This window comes from Anopheles cruzii, chromosome 3 (genome assembly GCF_943734635.1).
Source record: "Anopheles cruzii chromosome 3, idAnoCruzAS_RS32_06, whole genome shotgun sequence".
Classification (NCBI taxonomy): Eukaryota; Metazoa; Arthropoda; class Insecta; order Diptera; family Culicidae; genus Anopheles; species Anopheles cruzii.
Genome location: NC_069145.1, coordinates 70,863,484 through 70,884,195, shown reverse-complemented (window position 1 = coordinate 70,884,195; position 20,712 = coordinate 70,863,484). Strand labels below are relative to the sequence as shown.

General features: G+C 50.3%; 1 protein-coding gene across 1 annotated transcript in view; it reads left to right on the top strand.

The window, feature by feature from the left end:
- Window positions 1–20,712, top strand: part of LOC128273287 (uncharacterized) — a 29,426-nt gene that overhangs the window by 2,146 nt on the left and 6,568 nt on the right. The window contains exons 2-4 of the mRNA XM_053011223.1: window positions 14,992–15,206; window positions 18,214–18,349; window positions 19,369–19,502. Coding sequence (XP_052867183.1) covers window positions 14,992–15,206; window positions 18,214–18,349; window positions 19,369–19,502 — 485 coding nt within the window. The remainder of the gene's footprint in view (window positions 1–14,991; window positions 15,207–18,213; window positions 18,350–19,368; window positions 19,503–20,712) is intronic.

The following is a 20,712-nucleotide window of genomic DNA, read 5'->3' as shown; positions in this document are numbered from 1 at the left end:
ATTGCACTGTCAATATTGGATAACGAATTGAAAATTGTGCCACAGACGTCTCTGCGCCGGAGGTCGTGCCGGGATCGATTCTCGTACCATTTAGGGAATTAGCTCTACGAATCGAACGCTAACGAGCGCTTCTCGAAGCGCAAGGATCAAGGGTCCCCGAGAAACAACTTTGTGGCCCCGTCCCGCCTTGAGCGGCAAGTTTAAATTCGTACACCGAGAACAGCGCCGGGGTCGGTGGCCCGCGCACCGGCTTTGATGTTGTGCCGTGCCTATTGTTTGACAAGTTAAGCTTACGCAAGCAGCATCAAACACAGCGCGGTACGCAGCCACCCAAATCGTGCCCCGGTACCTCCCGGACCGATTAAAGATGACTCTGGGGCGCACACACACACCGTTTTCTTAATCAGGAACGGAACGGTGGAACGCATGCCCCTGACAGGGCTGTGATTGGGTTCATGTTTTCTCGTTTGAAGTCTCGTTCGGCCGGCCATCGTGTTAACCATCGTGGGCTTGGGCTTAATGAAATGGCCTCTTTCCCGGAACGTGCAACGGAGGATAGTTCGAAATGGAAACTTGTGTGTGATCGGCCCTTTTTGGCCACGGTGCTCGGTGAACTGGCAAATGGGATTCACTTTTCTCACAGTGTTCATTTTCCACACTTTTCACACACAATTGTCATCAATCACACCTCTACCTCGGGTGTGGCAACTCGTCACCAGGCAGTGTAAACGCAGCCAAAGTTCGTGGCACAGCCTGTCGAGGTCGCCCTCGACCCTCGACTCGACACGCGACCTGCATCCCGGTTGGTCCCGGGTCCCGTTTTATGATTGATTGATTTTACTGTCCGGCACCGCAACGCGACTCTCAATCCTTCTCGATCCTGGCCTCGGCCTGGTGGTGGCTAACGAAAAAGAAAAGTGACGGATCCCGAAACGAACGGCAACTCATCCGCTTTGGTTGAGGAGGTTTGGGGCGCACACGAATTGAGTTGCTTTTCACGTATTCCATTGCACACTCGGGAAGGTCGGAAATCCGAAGCCTTTCGGGGATACATTCGAGGGTCCGGTCCAGATAGGCCTTCGGTGTTAGGTTAATCGAACGTGAAAATGTCGATTATGAGCTATTTCTTTTCTGAAAGGCCGAGAGTCCGGGCTACATTAGTGAGGTGCTGGCCACACCTGGAAGCTGGCCGCTTTCGGTCACCATGACGTCAGGTTCGAGGCATGGTTTAATATGTAGCTTACGGATGTTAAGTTGTTTAGTAAACAAATTGATTCGGCAGTATTTTTGAGTTAAGTCAAAGCGATGCCAGTTTCGGGCGAATTCATTTACCGGTCAATTGCAGATTTAATTCGCTAGAAAGTGTGCTGATGTGATTAACGAATGTTGATGCACTCCTGAGAGCGATTGGTATTTGTTGTAGCAGTCGAGAGCACAATCCAGCTTCAGCACTGGCCAGTGGATCGGTTGGTGGATTTTCCGGAGAAAACAATTACGCTTAAGTGTGCTGCAATTAATTGCAGTTGCGCTCGCGTGGATGCATTTAAGCCCGCCTTTTTTCTCTCTTTCTCTCTTTCTCCGTTCTCAGCTATCTCACTCCTTCGCGGTGGGTCGATCCATAGTTTGAATCGAAATCGGTGCCCTCAAAGTGGGGCATCGAAAAAGGACACATTCCCATGCTAAGCACGTTCCGTAAACGGTTCGCTGATAGTTTAACCGCGCTATCCGACCCGGCATCGGCATTTTCCTTTCGCCGTGGACTTTCGTTTCATTTATGATTCCGGTGTCAGTGCGATTGCACTGCTCCCCCACGGGCCACTTGCCCGCTGCCGATCGGTACGGATTCGATCGACCAAAAGCGGGATACGCTATCGCGTGCACCCGTCGCCACCGTTCATCGCTTCCCTGCAGTCCTGCGGAGGCCCGGGTCCGTTGTGTCATCAAACAGCACCACTCGATGGACACATCGCCACGTACATCTTTGTTATTCGTTGCGCGAAAAGCGTTCCAACATCGCCGTGACCTCACCGACGTGGCCCGCGGTTGCAATATCGTCTGGCTTTTTTTTGCCTCCTTTGGCTTCAACCCCGGCCAGCTGGGAGGCACAGAGAGAGAGAGAGACCGCGAGGGGGCTCGTCCCAGCCCGCTCATAATGCTCGCTCGCTGCTTCGCTCGAGGGAATTGATTTTTCAATAAAAATTGAACTCTTCAATGTGCTTTCGCTTTTGGTGCCATTTATTATGCGCTTTTTTTGCGCCATTAAAGGAACAGTAACAAAGGCGAAGTAGTTTGAAGAGGTGCCATTGGGGGGGGAAGGCCGAGCGACATTGAATACGCGCGCGCATATCACAACCCTTCAACAGGTTGCATCCAATTACGTGTCGCCGTTGCCACCGGAACGTGGACAAATAGGCAAATGGAGGCGAATGTCACATAACAATCGGCAGGGTGGGTTTAAGAAAAATGACACCAACGTGTGAGGGCTGGATTACGCTCGACATTTGCAGCCGGTTGTAGATATGATTACCACCGCTATGAGCTAAAAAGTGGATCGCAGGGTCTGAGCATAGTCGAATTTGAATTTATTTCAACATGCTCAGGATGAAAATTATGAATCTTTTTGACAAAAGTCAGCTAGCAAATGACCAAATGAAATCAAAGCTCCATCATATGCTGGGAAACGTGGAACACGTATCTGAACAATACACCTCTATCTATTAGTGAAACAGGAAACAGGGCAAGGTTCTCCAAAAAGTTTCCGTAGAATAACCTTCCCAGACCTTCCTTCTGGGTGAAAAAGCTCTAGACTGATGAGTAGTTGGTAAGGTATCAATTACATTTACGCTGCGTCGATCCTCCTATATCAACGTGCCAAATTAACAATAAGAAACAAATGGTAAAGGTAAACGTTCTAGGTATAACGGCAATCTCGTGACCTTTCTGAGCCTTGTTGACTCGAAAGTCTACCGCACCATGGTGGGCTGACGAGAGAAGTCATCATTCCTGCAGACTTTCAACCTTTAACAGGATAATACACTAATCCATAAGGCAAAAGCGCTCATGGCTCAAGTGACTGCGAAGACCGCACGTAATTTCACAGAATTGGCTCAACCAATTAAAACAGTCTGGTCAACAACGAAGGGATGTAGGCGGAGGCCTGTGGAAAGTATTGCATGGCAGTGTTAAGCTGTTTGGCAGTATCTTCCCTGTCGACGACTTGAAAAAAAAGATCCAAACGATTCTACAATTGATGCTCACTTTTTTGTGTTACTATAAAGAAGATTGACTAACGAACCGAATTTTTGTTTACAATCCTTCGCACGCATCGCATCTTATGGCGGATTCTCGTGTTCGGTGCATCTTACAGGACCTTGTTTACTGAAACCATATTACAATCGTATAGAAAACATCATGCGTTGGTTGTTTCCAGTTGCCGTCAGAGGAACAGTAAATGTTCGTTTTTTGTCAACCAAACCGCCAAATGTGAACAAATATCCAGCATCTGTAATGAGCCCAGTCTGGATGGCTTGAAAATGTATTTACCACCCGAATGAATGGTAAATTTAATACAAACCACACGTCGTTTTTGATGACGCCAAAAACAATTATTGAACTGTTCTAATTAAAATGAGTTTCCATGGAGCATTGCGTTATGCGCAGGACCAGCAAAGGTTCGCGGTAACGGAACGAAACAGTTAAATCTCGATTTCAGTCAATCAAACCGCGAACGGTGGTCCCATATCCAATATCGGTTATCAGCGATTACACGCCCGGTTTTCGATTGCAGATGATGTTGTCCAAACTCCGAATGCATTCGGGAGATTCAATATTACCGTTACGGTGCGGTTACAGTAGAAGACCAGTACGTATGATTGTGGTTACAAATGGAAGATGTAACACAAACCCCACATCAAATGGTGACTTAATACACACAATTTAATTTAACACCACACACCGTTGCAGCCAAAAACAATGATTACGCTATCCTAATTTAAATGCGTTAGAACTTTGCGTTATGCACGGAAGCAGCAATGGGTCACGAACGTTCCACACAATTGTAAGGGTTGAAAAAGGCATCCCGCTCCAAGCATCGTTGCACGTTCCAGTTGCAATTCCAGCGTTCCAGCTGCCCATGGCTCCAGCGGTAGCATCTAAAACACGCCTTTCGAGCCTTTAACACCCGACGCCAGCCCGTTTTGCATAATGAGTGTCTGCACTTGATGACGCGCATGTGGCCGCGACGTCGATCCCCGGATGGAATCAGATATTTGCCAAAAATGGGAACATGATGGAAACACAGGAAAGTGTAGCAGAGGCGGGTGGACGCGCGCGCGCGTAACGAATCGCATAATTCCTGGGCATTAGTTTAATTATGTACGTTTCACCGCGCGCAAACCAGGAGCTCGCGCGCGTGGTTTCATTATGTTCGCCCGGAATGAGGGATTAGGCGAGCAAAAACCTCGGCCCCGGGACCGGGCCCGACGTGCCAACTAATGATACCGGAAAAGCTCGACCCGTCCTGGACCGGGCCGGCCGAGATGTTGATTTTTATACCGCCCCTAATGGAGTCGGTTTTCCATCGTCCCGGCGGGAGGATTATAATGTTGCCGATGATGCCGAGCTGTCCAGGCAACGAACGGACGGACGGATGTGGTTCCACTTTTCGGCACCTCGCATTACACGCGTTATTTACAAACAAATGATTTTCGGCACCGAATAGTTTGACGCACAAATATTTGGCTTTCAATACACAGACCCTCTACTGAATGTTGCGCTTCGACCCACCGCAATCAGTGCACCGGACTTTATGTGTGTGTGTGTGTGTGTGTGCTGGTGACATAGGCCGAACCACCGAAAAGGGTTCGGTCTCTCGGGGCCCGGCAAGGTGTCCGGATTTACGGATCAATACCCGGTGTGGCCACCGGGGGACGTACGTGCTGAAACGGTGCCGGGTCATAATCCCATCGGAGCGACGGAGCGGTCAACAGCAGTGATCACCGCCAGATTTGGGGTTAGCCTCTTTTTTTTCGGGGGACTCGTTTTCAATTTCAAGCATGGTTGTTGAGCGAATCAGGGGAGCTCCGGCTTGGAGTCAACATGAAACGTGACAAAACGTGCGTTCGATTTGGCATCGCACAGGGAGTCATAAAGTTAGTTCGGCCATTACCAGCTGCCGAGCTGCGTAATTGGAAACCCGTCGTAGGGTAGAGTGTAATTTTTCACCAATTTAACGCTTCTTTACGCACGGCTCACACGCAGACAACGTTGCCTAAAGATCCACTTCACTGCGGCGCAGCATAAAACGATGGGAACTATGGCTCTGGTTCGTGGAGCTCGTGAATGATTAAGGGCGCCATTACACGGCGTGAGGATTAGGGTCCGGAAACTTGTCGGTGCTGCTACGGGGATCACCTTCCACTAATCTAGCCCGAGGCAACCCGGCGGGGGGCGGGAAAGCGATGAAAAACTACAAATTTAAGTCCCATTTTACGCCGACTAACGCCAACAACGTGTCGGCACCGGTTGACATAAAGCATTCACGTGGGCCCACACGACATTCCGAGCCGCAAACGGAAGCGCGATTTATGCAGCGGAAAAACAAAACACACACGTCGTGAGTGTGTGACTCGCGCGTTTGGCGCGGTGAAAAGTTTTCCTCGTCTAGCGTCCTCGTGCGATGCGCGCGAGGATTAAACTTTTAAATTAGATTTACTTGCTTAAGCGCTGACGCTCCCGCAGCGCGAAAGGGGTTCAGATTGCCGCCGAGAGGGTCCCAGTGAGGGTGCGGTGGGTGCTAGTACGTGTAGAGCACTTGCGGGGAGCATGATGTTGGGACATGATTCGTTGGATCTGCCGAGTACGGGCCATTTATTCGAACCAGATTCCAGGGGGGGAGCTGGAAAGCATAAAAGCAGTCAATGATGGTTACGATACACCGTAAACCGGGGGGACGGGAACGCCCCCCGCGAACGCCCCTTCCGGAACCGAGATTCAGCAGCCATTGCTGGATGGCTCAATTTGGCCGGGCTGGAAAAGAGCCGGTTTGGAGGCGGCTTTTTCTTTTCGCCTTCCAGAAACCCATCAATCCCAATGACGACCAAACTTTCGACTTTTATCGACCCCTTCCGAACCCCGGTACGGGTCTTACGGTGGGGTGGGCTTTAAAGCAGTCGGGCGGGACCGGGACTGGTTGGCGTACAAATTGCGCAACAAATGCGACATGGCCCGGCACGGCACGGTGGTGTTGGGTTTGAGGAAGTTCATAAAATGGTCGGCGGAAATTTATGCCCGTTCCGAGAGCCGTGTTCGAGACGCCTCTGGAGACTTTCCCTCCCCCCGAAAAACGGGTCCTTTCCGGCGTCGGAGCAAATGTGTTGAAAATGTAGCAAACTTTCGGTCTCTACCCGGAACATCCTTCGGGGTTATTGCCTTCAGGTCACTATTCCCGGAGAGAGAGAGAGAAAGGAAAAAGAAAACCAACCCGTGGCAGCCCCGAATGGCACCCCAAACATGCGGTGGGGCGGACACGGCACGGGGTTGCAATGGGTTAACTGTGTCGCGGAAACAATTTTCACTTCACCCGCAAAAGTTCCCCTCGGAGGGTGATTAATTTCGGACCTCGGACGGACGGGTCGGCCGGCCGGAAGCGAAAGAAACCGGCCCTTCATCTGCCGTCCGCTGGTTCACACAATCAATTATCTCCTTGTTGATTCTGACCGGCCCAGGCATCCGGGTCCAGGCGCGACCATCACCAGGCCCGGCTGGAGTTAGTCTTTTGTTTTCCGTAGTTTTCCCGCTGGTTTCCCGGGGTTGCCGTCGGTGCGATGGCATGTCATGATGATGGAAAATCTTTGGTCCACCCATTTTTTCCCTCCTGTTGTTGTCCGGCGTGGCAGGAGAAAGTGTTTGCGGGGCCGTGGCCAGGGGCGCCGGTGTCGATAGTTTTCGAGCGGACTTTGGCATGTGCTGAAAGTGGTCACAGTTTTGGTTGCGCTTTTTTCTCCCAGTGAGCCCCGGCGGTGGTTGATGGTTGCACCGTGCCCGAAGTGGCTGCTCGTTTGCTCGATGATGCCGGAACTCGTTGCGGTTTTTTCTTTCTGTTTCACCTCACGTTTCGAGAGTGATTTTTATTCATTGATTTTGCCCCATTTTCTAGCGGTCGATTAGAGTGTATCGTGGTTTTTGCGCCTCGACCTCGTTGCTTAAAGAGCATCCCAAAGGCACAGATCGCTTTCTTTAACGGCACAGGGCATTGCATAATTTGAACCAAATTATGCTGAATAATTACCAACGCAGTAGAGGGTGGCTCCCGGGAAATTGTTAGACAAAATAATTACTTTCCGAAGTGGCCGAATAGATTGTTAACTAATGAAGTTAAGATGATGTTAATATAAGATAGGACAAGTCGGCCATAGTTAAAACGAAATGATGGCCACGACCAAGTGTCGAAGTTAGTCGCTGACCGCTGCCATAAGCGTTACGGAGTAGCTGCTATAGCGAGCGAGCAAGAGCTAAGCATTGAAACCCACTTAAAATAATTGCTTTTGCGTAAGAATCGCTCGTTAAACATTCAATAGGTTGACGCTGTCGAAGCCGTTATTTAAGGCTTTGTACAATTCCTTATCACGAGTCGATCATCAAATGCAATTCAAATTAGAAGTTCAAATAGCCTAGCATTGCACATTCATCTCAAAGACTCACTAGACAACGTTCTCCTTCATGCCATTGGGGATATGTAATCCCACTGAATGGCTTTCGTGTTTACGAAAAACCATCTCGCCCCAGCAATCTGCGGACCACAACCCACGGCTACTGCACCCAGAGAGCAACGAAAACTTTCCCAAACACTGTTGGCTGCACTTTTCAGTCCGTCAAAATCGGAACCCAAAGCACTCCGCACCACAAACAGATAAAAGTTTTCGATAATCCGCATGTCGATTCCGTAATCGGTTTCCTGGAACAGGACCCCCGGTATAATCCGGCACAAGGCGCCCGGGCGCTCTGATGAGTACCCGGCAGGTCCATGGGAGGTCCATGTAAATATGGAACATGCAGAAAAGAAACGCCGGAAAACTCGTGCCGGCCGGGCGGCGAGAACTTTTGGCCAAATTTCAATCGACTCTCGGTGGTCGGAAGTCATCATAAGTTGGCGGAAGAAAGCACGGATATGATGCCGGGCGCCATTCGCTCCATGCCACTGGTCGTCGATCGACTGCGAGCACCCGAATTGCAGAGCACATGATGGGAACATTTGCGGCGAAAGGTCCCTATCCTTTTCGAGGGACTTCCGTATGGCAAAAGGTCGAACCCTGGCCGAAGAAGGTTCGTTCAGACTGCCAGCGAGTTCTATGAATTTAAATTGATTTTTCAAACTTTTCGGTGGTCGGGCTGCTCGATTGGTATGGCCTAGAACTGCAGCTCCCAAGCACCACCAAAATGGCCGATCGGGAATCATGTGAAGGCCTCGATGCAGGCACGGCACTAAATATTGATCTTTCTTGAGTGAAGGAGCCTCCTCGGCACACACCGGGGAGTGGCAACAATCTTCAAGAAGCAGTCTCCGGGACAAGATGCGTGCACTCCGACCACCGGCAAGCAATAAGTCCGGGTCGGGTAGGTTGACACGGTTCGCCCAGGATTAGGCGAATGTCCACGACTCCGGGGAAACGTATTTCGATGCGAAAACCGAGACGAAGCCGATCCAAAAGCAATTCTTCCGAAACTTCAAGAAAACTGACAAGCGCTACACACGCACTCATGCACGCACGTGGCGTAGTATTTATAGTGGGGCTGGGAACCAGGTTCCCAGCCATTCAATCCTTGTCCCACCCCGGCAATCCTTTCCACACCCGCGGGGTCCACCCGCTGGAAACGGGGCACCATCTGGGTTCAGCGTATCGGGTTCTGCCCGAAGTTCTGCTGGCGGCATTTATCTCTCCGGCCTAGCATCGTTGAGATATGGGCCCGACCCGGGCCTGGTGGCCCAAAATTTACACCCCACCCCACACCACACACACACGGGCACCCGGCACCGGAGCCACGGCGGAAACCGTCTTATCTGCATGTTTATGGAATTGAAAAACTTGTTACTCAACCTGCGCAACCTGTCCCCAACCGTTCCCGTCAGCAGCAGACGCTCTTGGCACTGAACTTATGCTTATCGCTCCTGTCGCGCTCCCCCCTTCCAGTGCCGGATGCCCGCACCCTGCCCGGGCGGCCGGAAGTCGTGAGGTTCGCCCTCAGAACGATGCTTTTTTATGCTGTGTGGTTACGGAGCGCCAAAAAGGGGATGACTACTAGCCCCGTGAGAGAGAGAGAAAAAAATTGATAGAGAGAGAAAGCTGTTAATGATAATCCCATGCTGTCAAGCGGGAGTCCGTCAATCGTGCCGCGGGAAGAAGTTTCGCCGTTGCCGGGGCAACCGGGCACCGCCCACTTGGGAAGCCATGCCGTGTGGCAGGATGAAGTGGCGCCCAGCCGTCGCCGGCTGATGTTTTTGTGGTTTTCCGAAGGTAGCACTCTCAGTAGCTGCTCGGTTGCCACGTGGTGACGTTGACGTGGCACGGTGACATAACCTTATACCTAGCGCTCCCGGAGCGCGCCCATCTCCGGGTGTGTGTGTGTGTGGTGTCTACAAATCCACTCCCGGGTTTCCGAGAGAGTGTGCGTTGTGTTCCACCCAAACAATGGCAAAAAAATGGGAGCCATTCCGTCGGCGTTTGGCATTTTTCTTTTGAAGTGAACATGGCCAAAGAAGGAGCATAACGCGTCGCGCGTGGAAAACAAACTCAGAAACGAAGGAACACACGATTACACCGACATTACCCGTGCGAAGAGCGATGGGAGGTCCATTTGAATGTGCCGGGTGGAGGCGGTATGAAAATAGAAGAACGGAAACGAAACGGTTCACAATGACAAGCCGTTACGGCGCGTATCCCAGCATGCCAAGTATGAATACCAGGGGCGGGAAGTATGATCGGTGTCGAGTGAGTCGAGTGAGCCTGTTACTCCTTACCATTTCCGGGACAGGCTCGGGCGACCACCGTTCCTTTTAACCCTAAACCGGTGTTGTTTGAGGAAAGAAACAATGACTAAAATGACTGTGACTGATTAGATCGAGTTTTTTTAGTTTTCATCTAAAACATCTTTGATATTGAAAAGTCCACGGTGCAAATGCGGCACCTGCGCCCGGTTCGCTCCGTGATCGAATTGATTCTACTTCATTCTGGCCCAATCAATAGAATGAGTTGCGAAAAAGTTTCACTTTACCCATTGAATTATGAGTCACGAAAAACGCAGACTAAACATGATTACGAAGCGATTCGGTGACGCCGCCAGGGTCCCTCGTTACCGCGTCCTCCGGCATTCTGCCCGGCTGCGGCTTCGGGTGCGGGAAAAATCGCTTCCCAATTTATCCCTCCGCGGTTCGCGCTCCGACGATGCGAATGCATACTTTATTCAGCGCGGAACTGCTGAAACCAATTTCATCTCGATTCATTTCCGCCGGATGGGAAAAGGTGAAATCTCATTTTTCATAACTCTCGGCTCGACTCGGCTCGGCACGGCGCACCCGCGGCATCCGAATGATGGAAAAGCATCATTACCGACGCCCGGTGGTGGTGGGATGGCAGGGGCCATGGTGTTTGTTTGTTTCTTATCCAGCTACTTTAGCTTCGGGTTGGTGTCTACTACGGAGCGGAGCTGAGCTTAAAGCAGAACCATCTCGCCAGCCGTTAGAAGGCGGTACGAAGCAACGATGGTTTTTAAGAGCGTTTAACCATGTGCTGGTCCTGAATTCTGTGCTTCGACAAATGATTTGTTTTTGATAAAATCCAAACACAGAAATGTGATAATTTATTTGAATTGCAATCATCGGGTAATATCGAAAAACACCTCTTGCTTGATTCACCGCCGTCATGCAACTAACTTTTGCGCCTCGTGCGCTTCCCCTAGCTGTCACTTGTGGGACCCCGGTGAAACTTCTACCACGATTCCCACAGAAATCAGTTGAAAGTAACACATGTCGAGTGATCAACAATTTGATCGTTAATGTCAAGGATCGAGATTAACTACGAAAGCCAAACATGACCTGCAGGAGGTGATTGTGAACCGATTACATTAAAATCATTTTGTGTCCAATCACTGCTTTCTGCTGCACGATCTTCTGTTTAAATACGCATTCTATAAAATTACTTGCACTAAAAGCTACGTTCGGTTGGCGCTAAACTTGCTCCACGAATAGATAAGAACGATTCTGTAATTTTTCTGATAATTGCTACAGCGATTAAAATTAAATCAAACCCTTCAACAGCGTTTTTCAATTGGCTGGCCTATTAGAGCACCAATTCAAGGGACGATAAAACTAAGTGGAAAACAAAATCGCAACCGGAACGAACCATTAAACCAGTGCGCTTCTCCACCACCAACGGCATGGTCTCTGTAACCGACATGTGGCAAGTGCAGTCACATTTCAATTACGCTACGCTGACGCAGAGCCCCAGCAAAGTCAGGCTTTGGGGGGCTCGTATCTCGCCCATCTTGCAGTAAGTCGAGCCGGTGCGTCGGGGTCCTTCGGAACGGTGAACGAACTAATCAACGGTTCCACTGGCCATTTGTAGGGGATGTGACCGGGGATGTGACTTCTGACCCTACCACCTGAGCCTGCCACAGAGATTACTCGTGAACGTGAAACCGTGCCGTGCCGTTCGTGGCGCAGATTTGAAACTGCGTGTCGCAGGATGTCCGTGTGCATCCCGTGTGCTCCAGGAAATGGGCTCCAGCTGTCATGCTCGCTCTGGCAGGCCATCTCGGCCGGGCATCGAGCAAACAAATGTAATAGGCTGTTTTTGCAGCGTTTTTTTCGCTTCTATCGCGAACCGCGTTGACTGCGAACCGTTTCGCTTCCTGCGGGCCGGCGGCTTGCTGACCTTTCGCCGCCGTTTAGCAGCCGTACGTGCCCAAGCCCACGGTCAGCGGGCTGCGTTTGTATGAATAATATGTTCCAGACGGTGGTGGTGGTGGTGGATGTTGGCTGCATGTCATCCAGCTACGTGCCGGTTGCGTTGGGCTCTCCGTCTGTCAGGATGTTGAGCTGTTTGCGTGAATTTATCGGCCCCGTGCCACGCGCGTGCTGGCGCAGGCTGACGAAGCGGCCGAGCTCTCGAACGTCAGCCAGGACAAACATACGCAACCGGACCACATCAGGCGACTTTAAGAACTCCGACATGTCCGAAGAGAAATTTAATAACGCCAAAGGTAGCGGTTGTCAACATGAAGCGAACGGGCAAAAGTTTCCCGTGACGCTCGAACGCTTGTCGGAGACGAAAGTATGAAGCGAACCGCACTGGCACTGTCACTGTCTCACATAATTAACCGAAAAGTTTGAGTTTCCCAATATTTTCGCTCCACGCGACAAGAAAGGCACCCACCAGCGGACCGGCGCCCGCCTGTTTTTTGTGTATGTTTAAAGTCAAACCATGGCCGGGGACGCAGGGCGACGGACGAAGGCGAAGCGGGTGGGTCGGTGCCTGAAGTCGCTAGTTTTGTGCGAAGAAAAACCGACAGACGACCTCCCCACGGCAGTGCATTACACTTTCCCAAACAAGTTTATGCGCGCTCCCAGCTTAAATGACAATATTAAAGAATGGACTGACACAGGAGCCACCACCCGGCACAGTTCACGGGAAGTGAACTGAAACTTTGTAATCAATTTATCTTCTTTAAATTCCTTACTGTTTCGCTTCCACTCTCCAGCGCGCGCTTCGGTCGAACCCCTTCCCCCGGGACGGACGGTCACGGGTTGGATGAAAAACTACATCATTGCGGGTTGTGGGAAGAACGTGGCCGTGAAGCCGCTCCGAACCGGAGAGCCATCCGCAACCGCAACGCACGTACACGAACGAGGAATGTTGGGAGGCCACTTCACGAAGAAAACTTTCCTCCAAGACTTCGCTCCAGACGCGTCCGGGGCCGTTTCGCTTCTTGCGCGCGTGCGCGCGCGTACCGAACGACCCGGTCCTGCAATTAATCTTACATTTTGCCCTGTTTTTTCTCCATTTTGCTCCCACCGAACCGAGTGGCTTGTGGTGATCTGGCGAAAATCCTTCAACAAAAACAGGGAAGGGAAAACACTCTCCGTTCCCTCACAACTGCATTCCCGAATGCATCAAAGGCAAGCGATGATTTTTCTGTCGACATTTCGGGCGACATCAGGCGTCCCTGGCCCAGCGCGCCGGGAAGCAACGCATTAAAAGTCAGCCAGCCAGCCCAGCCGGAAGCCCAAGCCAGGAAAGCAGTACGTACGGTGCCTGTCGGTCAGTTGTGCCTCGAATGCTGCCGGGGGCTTTTGCCAAAGTTTTGGGGCTACGAAATGGGGTGGGTCCGCCGGCAGCCGTGAGATGAGTGGACAGAATTTATGGTGCATCGGCTAGCGCCGAATGAGAAGCTAAGTGAATTATGCGAACCATGAGGCTGCCTTTTGTAGCAGTCGAAAGGGCAAGAATACGGTGAATCATGCAACAATGATCCCCGCCCGGCCAAATGGCCCTGAATGATGAATGGAAATGGCCCATGATGGCTGTCGAACGTGTGTTCGACCCTCCGCATATGATCCACCTTGGGCCAATGTAAATACTAACCATTTCGACAACAAACGTTTCTGGATTACGAAACAAAGCCTCGGCAGAATGAGTTTGACCTGGAGCCTGGAGAAAGTGGGAGATCTAAAAGCATGCTTAAGCCCAACAAATACCTTTTCGCGCTACATTGAATGGCGAAACAGTATAGGATGGAGGGAGCACATAAGATTCAATAAGAACTAAGTCCCCCGCCAAAGTTTCATGCAACCTTCGCGGCGGCAATATCTACATAGAATCACGCAGATGGTAACAAGACAATGAAAAGCTTAATATGGGTCCGCAATGGGCTTGCTTTTCTGCGTCAGTAATAATGGGTTCTATTTTTGTACTCCGCCACCAAAGAGGGACCGGAATCCGTTTCGGTCGAGAAGGGAATATCGATCGGCGAGTTTCTAAGAAATCGATGCACATTGTTACGCCACCGATGTCAGCATCTGTTTCGAGGACCAGAAAAAAAACCATGTCACTATAATACCCATTGAATGGCGTATTGAATGACACCTGCCAACATAGAAAGATGGCTGTCGGAGTGAAAATAGCCTCCCAAATTCCGCAAGCTAAAAAAGAATCCATCTTCAAACTCCATTCCACGGAGGCACCAGCGGCACATTACTCATTCGGACAGCATCGGAGTCCGTGGTGCGAAGTTTTGCTCATTGAAAGTCCTTTTGGAAAAGTTTTCAATGAGATTTTAGTAAGCTTATTGTTGGGCGACTGCCGATGGAGCCGGCTTTTGGGTTCGAATAATGTTTTCAAATGGTCTTAGACGGTTCTCTATCAACCGGAAGAAATAATGTGGCATACATAAAGTATCGGGAATTTATTTATAACTCAAAATCTCTCTATTTAATCTTCTAAATCTGTGTTAGCACCGTTGAAGTTATCTCTATTTCTATGACTTCATTTGTTCCAATTTTCCAACCGATCCGAGAAATATTCTTTTATGAATAGTTTTTAACACATTCTTCGGTTCGGCTTCTCTCTCAATTATTGACAATGAAAGGTGCCCTCGGAGCGGTTTCTCAAGCTTAGACCTTAACGTCAACAATGCCACCTTATTCAACAGGTTATTCAACAAGGGGCCAATGGCCACACAACTTCATCGGAGTTCCGATATTCAACCAATCATGTATCTACCACTTTAACTAACGTATTCTGTTACTAAATATAAAACCTAACCCTAAGGCTCACCGAACCTAATTGGGTCTCCCCCCCCCCCAAAAATGGCCAATTGGTTCTGTCTAATTTATTCTAATGAATCCTTCCTGTCCTGATTCCAAGCTTATCACCCATCCGGAAGCTAATCGTTTCTCTGCTGTCTTCTTTTTCTCGCACGGCGCACTTTTCATTGCAGAGATTTCCCAAGGCCTCAGGAATGTGCGGGTCACGGTGCCGACGGCGGTCCGGAAGGGTGACGCGGCCCACCTGTCCTGCGAGTACGAGCTGGAGGACAAGGAGCGGCTCTACTCGATCAAGTGGTACAAGGGCAAGCGGGAGTTCTACCGTTACACGCCCCAGGAGAGCCCATCGACGAAGGTGTTCAACAGTGTCAACGGAGTTGACGTCGAGGTACGACCGGCGCCCCGCTGCGGGCGTCGTGCTGCGCGATTGGAAGCGCAAATTGTGGAAATGAATTTTACGCGTGGCAGTGGCAAACCGATACGATGGTTAGGGGGAGGGCTCACGCTCAAGGTTTACGTTTAATTTGGCAAATGTATTGTGAATCAAGATTTGCGGTCGTGTCGATTGCTGCGAGTCGTTCGTTTTCACAACTCAATTTTCCGAAGGGCTGCCGGCAAAAATATTTTCTCTTTTCATTTCTTTTTATGCAAAACCGAGGCAGTCGATTCTGAACACAAAAGTTTCGAATTGGATGGTGAAATAGGGAAAAACACAATTTTCCCTTATGCCGTTCCTGAGTTTGCGACAATTTTAAGTGACAATTTTAATTTGATTGAGTCCGGATTTTAATGCTGGAAAAGGTTGTTAGTTCGAAAGTTACACCAACGAAGAGCACCGGCTTAGCTGGCAGCAAGTAATAACTGACAATGCCCTGTGCATTGTACAGAACAACAATTAAATCCTACGACTCATCGGCTCGTGTTGATAAACCATCATCAAGCATGATCAGACGTCGAGCACCGGTTTCGAAAAGTTTCATCCGTTTCACCGTGCCACTCTCTGACGGGTTAAGCAAACAATCTACTAGAAGAGTTCCAAAAGGTTGAGCCTTGAATGAGAAAAACACATCCCGAGACGGAGGTAGATCCTGGGTGCCACTACGTCCCGGATAATGAAGCCGCTATCTCCGGGTACGCTGGGATTGGGTCTGCTGTCGAAGGCATCAGGACGGGTCGGGCACCCGAAAAATGTTTTCGTTTTGGTGTTGAGCACGTTCTGGTGCAAACCAATGAACCGAAGGTGGCCGTCGGAACGGAACCGGAGCGAGCGGTGAAACAATTATCCGAATTCCGGTGCGGAAAATCATTACAACTGCCCGGACCGGAAAGACGTACTTCGGGGCAAAGAATACTGTTGGTGCCCGGTTTCACCGATGGACCAACTGTTCGGAAAGAACACCGTAAGACAACCAGAAGCTACTTTATTATTTATTTCTTTGCTCTTGCAACAATAACTAGTTGTGATGCTGATGTTGAGGTTGTTTCGTTGCCGGGCCGGATCTAGCGCTATTCCGATCCGGTACCGGTTCGGATATTCGGACCCGGCAGCCAGGGTTTGCCACGCCCATGGCGTGATCCTTAGGAACCAGCGTCAGGGAACGTTCTGTCTCAATTTTAATTGCGATGAAGTTGCCCCTTGGTGTGTGGCTTAAACATGCTCGTTGAGCCGTAAGTTTGAGGGGATTAATTGGATTTATGAATCATTTTCGAATGCGCAAGGACATCGATGGTTAGGTGCGGGGTCCTTCGTTGTGCAAAAACACAACCAAACGGAACGCCAGACAAACAGAATCGCAAAGAAGCGCCGAACAAACAAACGACGGACCAAAAACCGCCCGACATAATAAATCCCTCATGAATTTCTAATACCCTCGGTGGTCGATTGCTCTCTCGACGAAGAGCCAAGGACCGTCCGGCCGGCGAGTCTAGTGGTCAAGTGGTTCCGGGATCGAGATTATTATGCTTTCGGCCGCCATCCACAGGGGAAAAAAGGACCATTTCTAATTTCATTTCATTCATCCCATCATAATCATCCATCATGAGGCCCGGACCCGGGACCGGGCCAACAACAAACGGGACCAATCTGTTCGGGTTCGATCGATTCGTCTTGATTGGGAATAATGGTACCGGGGGCCACCTTCCCGAAAAGATGTTTGGATTTCGGGCTGCGTGGGACCGTCACACGTCCGGCGTCACCAAAGATCCGCCCTTCTCGTGCCGGATCCGGGGGGAGCCACGGACACTTGGACAGCATAAAGTTTCCGGAAGTGTAGCGTCGAAGCAACAGCGGAGTGATTGAAACTTGCCCACCGCAGATGCTGCCAGCATCGGCCCGGGCATCCGGGTGACCGGGCCCGGCCAGCCGGCGCCCGCAAAACCGTTGCGCCATTTGCCCAAAGATAAGCAAGAAATAATGTCTCTTTTTGTTGCTTTCCAGTCAATAAACAACTGCGATAACGCCTTGCCGCGTGCGCGCGCTGGCGTGCGGAGGTGAAGCACTTTTATTGGAATTTGTCGGCTTCCCGGCTTCGGTTTTTCCTTCGTTTTTTTTCTGTGCTGCTTCCTGTGGCCATCATCTTCTAGCAGCGCAGCACCCCACCTTTTTGTCGACCCCGCAGAATCGGCCAGCGGCCAGGTCCTTTTGCGGGGGTGAACTTTGTGCGACAAATCGTTCGTTGCGCATACGGTCGGCGCGGCACGTTAAGGGTTTTTCTTCACCAAACGGATCGGGGGAAAAAAAAACCCGGAGGGCCACCGGAAGATGAGGGTGAATAAAGAAGGCACGGGAAGGAGGGAATATTTTACGCGTGGCTCATAAACCGCGACGGTGACCCAGGATGGACCCGCGCCCTTCCCTCGGGCTGCGGAGTCCTGTTTCTCTTCCTGGGCTGGTGTGGCGCTTTCCCGGGGTGCACAAGGTCGCTAAGTGTTTTCCTGGGATTTTTTGTGCCCAACCTGCTTTCGACGCGGAAGCCAACCTTCTGCCCTTAAATTATCTCGCCGATTTATGACGGTTCATTTCCCGGCCCGGGGTCCCTGGGTTTGGGGGTTTTGGAGAGCAGTTGGTTCTTCTTTTTAGTTCTTTGCTGGTTCAACATTTTTTATGGCTCTTGGGCAGCCGGACAAAACCCCAAAAAAATGGTCCACAGTGGCCGCAGTGGGTTCGGGGAAAACAAACACTCGAAAGGTGCCAACCAGGAACGGCCCCTTTTTGTGTTCCAAATAGTCCAGAGATTGAAGGTTGACCGTTTGTTGTTTGGAGTGTACTTCTTCAGAATCAGCACCCAAACATCTAATTAATGTAATGAGCGGAAGTATGGTACACGCATTTCCACAGTAAAATGTAAATAAAAAAACAGTTAAAATACTCCCTTAAACCCTGTTTCCCGTTCCAGCAAGCCTTATCCAACAAGAGCCACGTCGTGATTAAGTCGGTCGACACGAACGTCTCCGGGAAGTACAGCTGCGAGGTGTCCGCCGATGCACCGTCCTTCCACACCATGATAGTGTCGGGCGATATGGAAGTTGTAGGTAAGTGTGGCCCACGCTCCGGTGGCGCTCTGGACGTCGAAAGAGAAAAGTACAGCAGGTTTGACACATTCCATTGTTGGGCAACGGGAACCGCTTCAATCGGAGAAAAACTTCCGAGCTGCAACCGACGCGAAGAAGAGTGCAACTTGAAACGCATCTGAAAAGGACACGACACCGGGCGTCATTTTGGTCCCCGGGTTCAGAAGCAGTCCCGTCTGTTGTGTCAGCACTCGTTCTCGTTGAGTTGGGATGGAACTGAATGGAAATGGCGCGATAGGGGTTCATGATCCAAGCTTTCCAGAAAAGAAGCGACCGAAACCATGCTCCGGACATCCGATCCGGTGGCTGTAGAAGAGAGTGACGACACGGAAGTCGTTCTCCAGGAACCTGAAATGCTAATCGTAGCGAGTGATTCGATAAGGCCAATAAATCCTATTGATCTTCGACTCCTGCTTCGATTACATCTCTCGGTTGGCGTGAACTTCCATCGTACGCTCGATTGTACTTTTTTTGATTGCTGTGTCCGATCGGATTCAAAGATGAGTTTATGAACGGACGGCTCCATTTGCCAAATTGTTTTAGCTAACCGCCGTCAAGGAGCTTCACACTCAATCGAGGACAAAGAGAACACGTGTATTCTGTACGAGGTCTCACGCAGGAAAGGGCAGATTTATTTACACCCATAGGTTAGGACACAGTCGTCCTTCGTTAACGTTTCGTTATCTGAACAAAAATTACATTCCATAAAGCCGAACTGAAACTAAAAGAACTGCGTTGGTCCCTTTAAATATGAGCCTTTCCTCATCTACGCGAACGAAACATTGGGGTAATTGAATGATTTTTCAAACATTGACTTCGAAGGCAGCGGCCGAGTGTAAGCGAGCAAAGAAAATCAATTAAATTATTTTTTCCCGTTTCATGCTTTTTGTTTCCCGCTTTTCTCGCTTCAATTTCCGGACCTGCGAACCCATCCGAACCAAACCGCAAACGATGGAAAACGGTGGAAAAAACCACTGCAGAACCACCGCCGGGAAAACCATCGATAAACGGGCTGCAGAACCGGTACCAGCTGGGCGACATCCTGCGGGGAAACTGCACCGCGATTAATTCTAAGCCGCCCGCAAATCTGACGTGGACGATTAATGACGTACCGGTAAGATTTATGGGAACCGCGGAGCGATCCCTTCCCCCCGAGGGGGCGAAGCATGTAAACGGCCCACTGAGGGTCAGCCCTCCATGTGGTCGTTATTGATTTAGGCAAAACGCATACATCACCATCATCCGCGTCGTCATCGTCCGACCGACCATCGACCAGCCATCCTTTGTTTACACATTACGATTGGGTTCTGGCGCCGTGCCGTCATTCGTCGTCTTCGTCGATCGAAAGAAAAACAATTTCCCATCCCGGGCTGGTGGTGGAAAATCATTTAAAATTAATTTACCCACAGCCTTTCACGAACCATTCACCGGTGGCCACTTCACGAACGGCGAAGCGGACACGAACCAAGCCAGCTAGCTCGAGCTTGGGAGAGGGCGAAAGCCATAATCAAACACATCATTCAATCGAAAGCTCTTCCTTCATTTCGGTTTTTCTTTACCGCGCGGGGCACCGGGGAGCGGTCCAACTCGGCGCGAAATGAAGTGAGAAAAATCAAACGATTCAATCAAATGCTCCGGTGCTGCTGCGGCTACCCGCGGAGTGCTTGCCGACGACGACAACGATGACGACTGGCAGGAGAAAAACAAATTTGAAACATCGAATTTCCGCGTAATGTCATCCACTTTGCAAAACTCCGCCCGTGACTCGAAATGCTCCGGGCGTGGAGTGTGTGTCGGTTCTCGGTGATCCGAGAGAGAGAGAGAGAGTGAGAGTGAAGAAATTCAATTTACACTTCTGGGCCCCGCGGCCGTCGGAAGTTGGAAAAGTGCTTCGGCGGTCCATCGATGGAGGCGCCTGGTGGGCCACCGGAATGTTAAGCCCCATCCGAGGGGAACACACGAAATCACGAGGCCAAACGGGGCACCGCACCAAATTTGGTGCGCCGATTGAAGTCACCGTGAAGTGCACTGAATGTTTGTTATTAATTTGATATTTATTCCGAGAATATATTGTCAAGCGCAGCTGCAGAATCGAAGCCGCGGTGGTTGGCCCGGTCTCGAGTGAATGACTAATTATTGCGATGGAAAGAAACCGCGGGGCGGAAAATTGAAACCAATTTCGATGGGTTACCTGGTCCTTTGCCATGGCCACGGTTGGCGAGTGTAACGATTTTAATTTAAATTTTTAACTTTAGGAGAAAAATGTTCCGATGTTCAAATTTCCATTTGATTTCGAATTGAAATTGACATAACCTGACTCACTT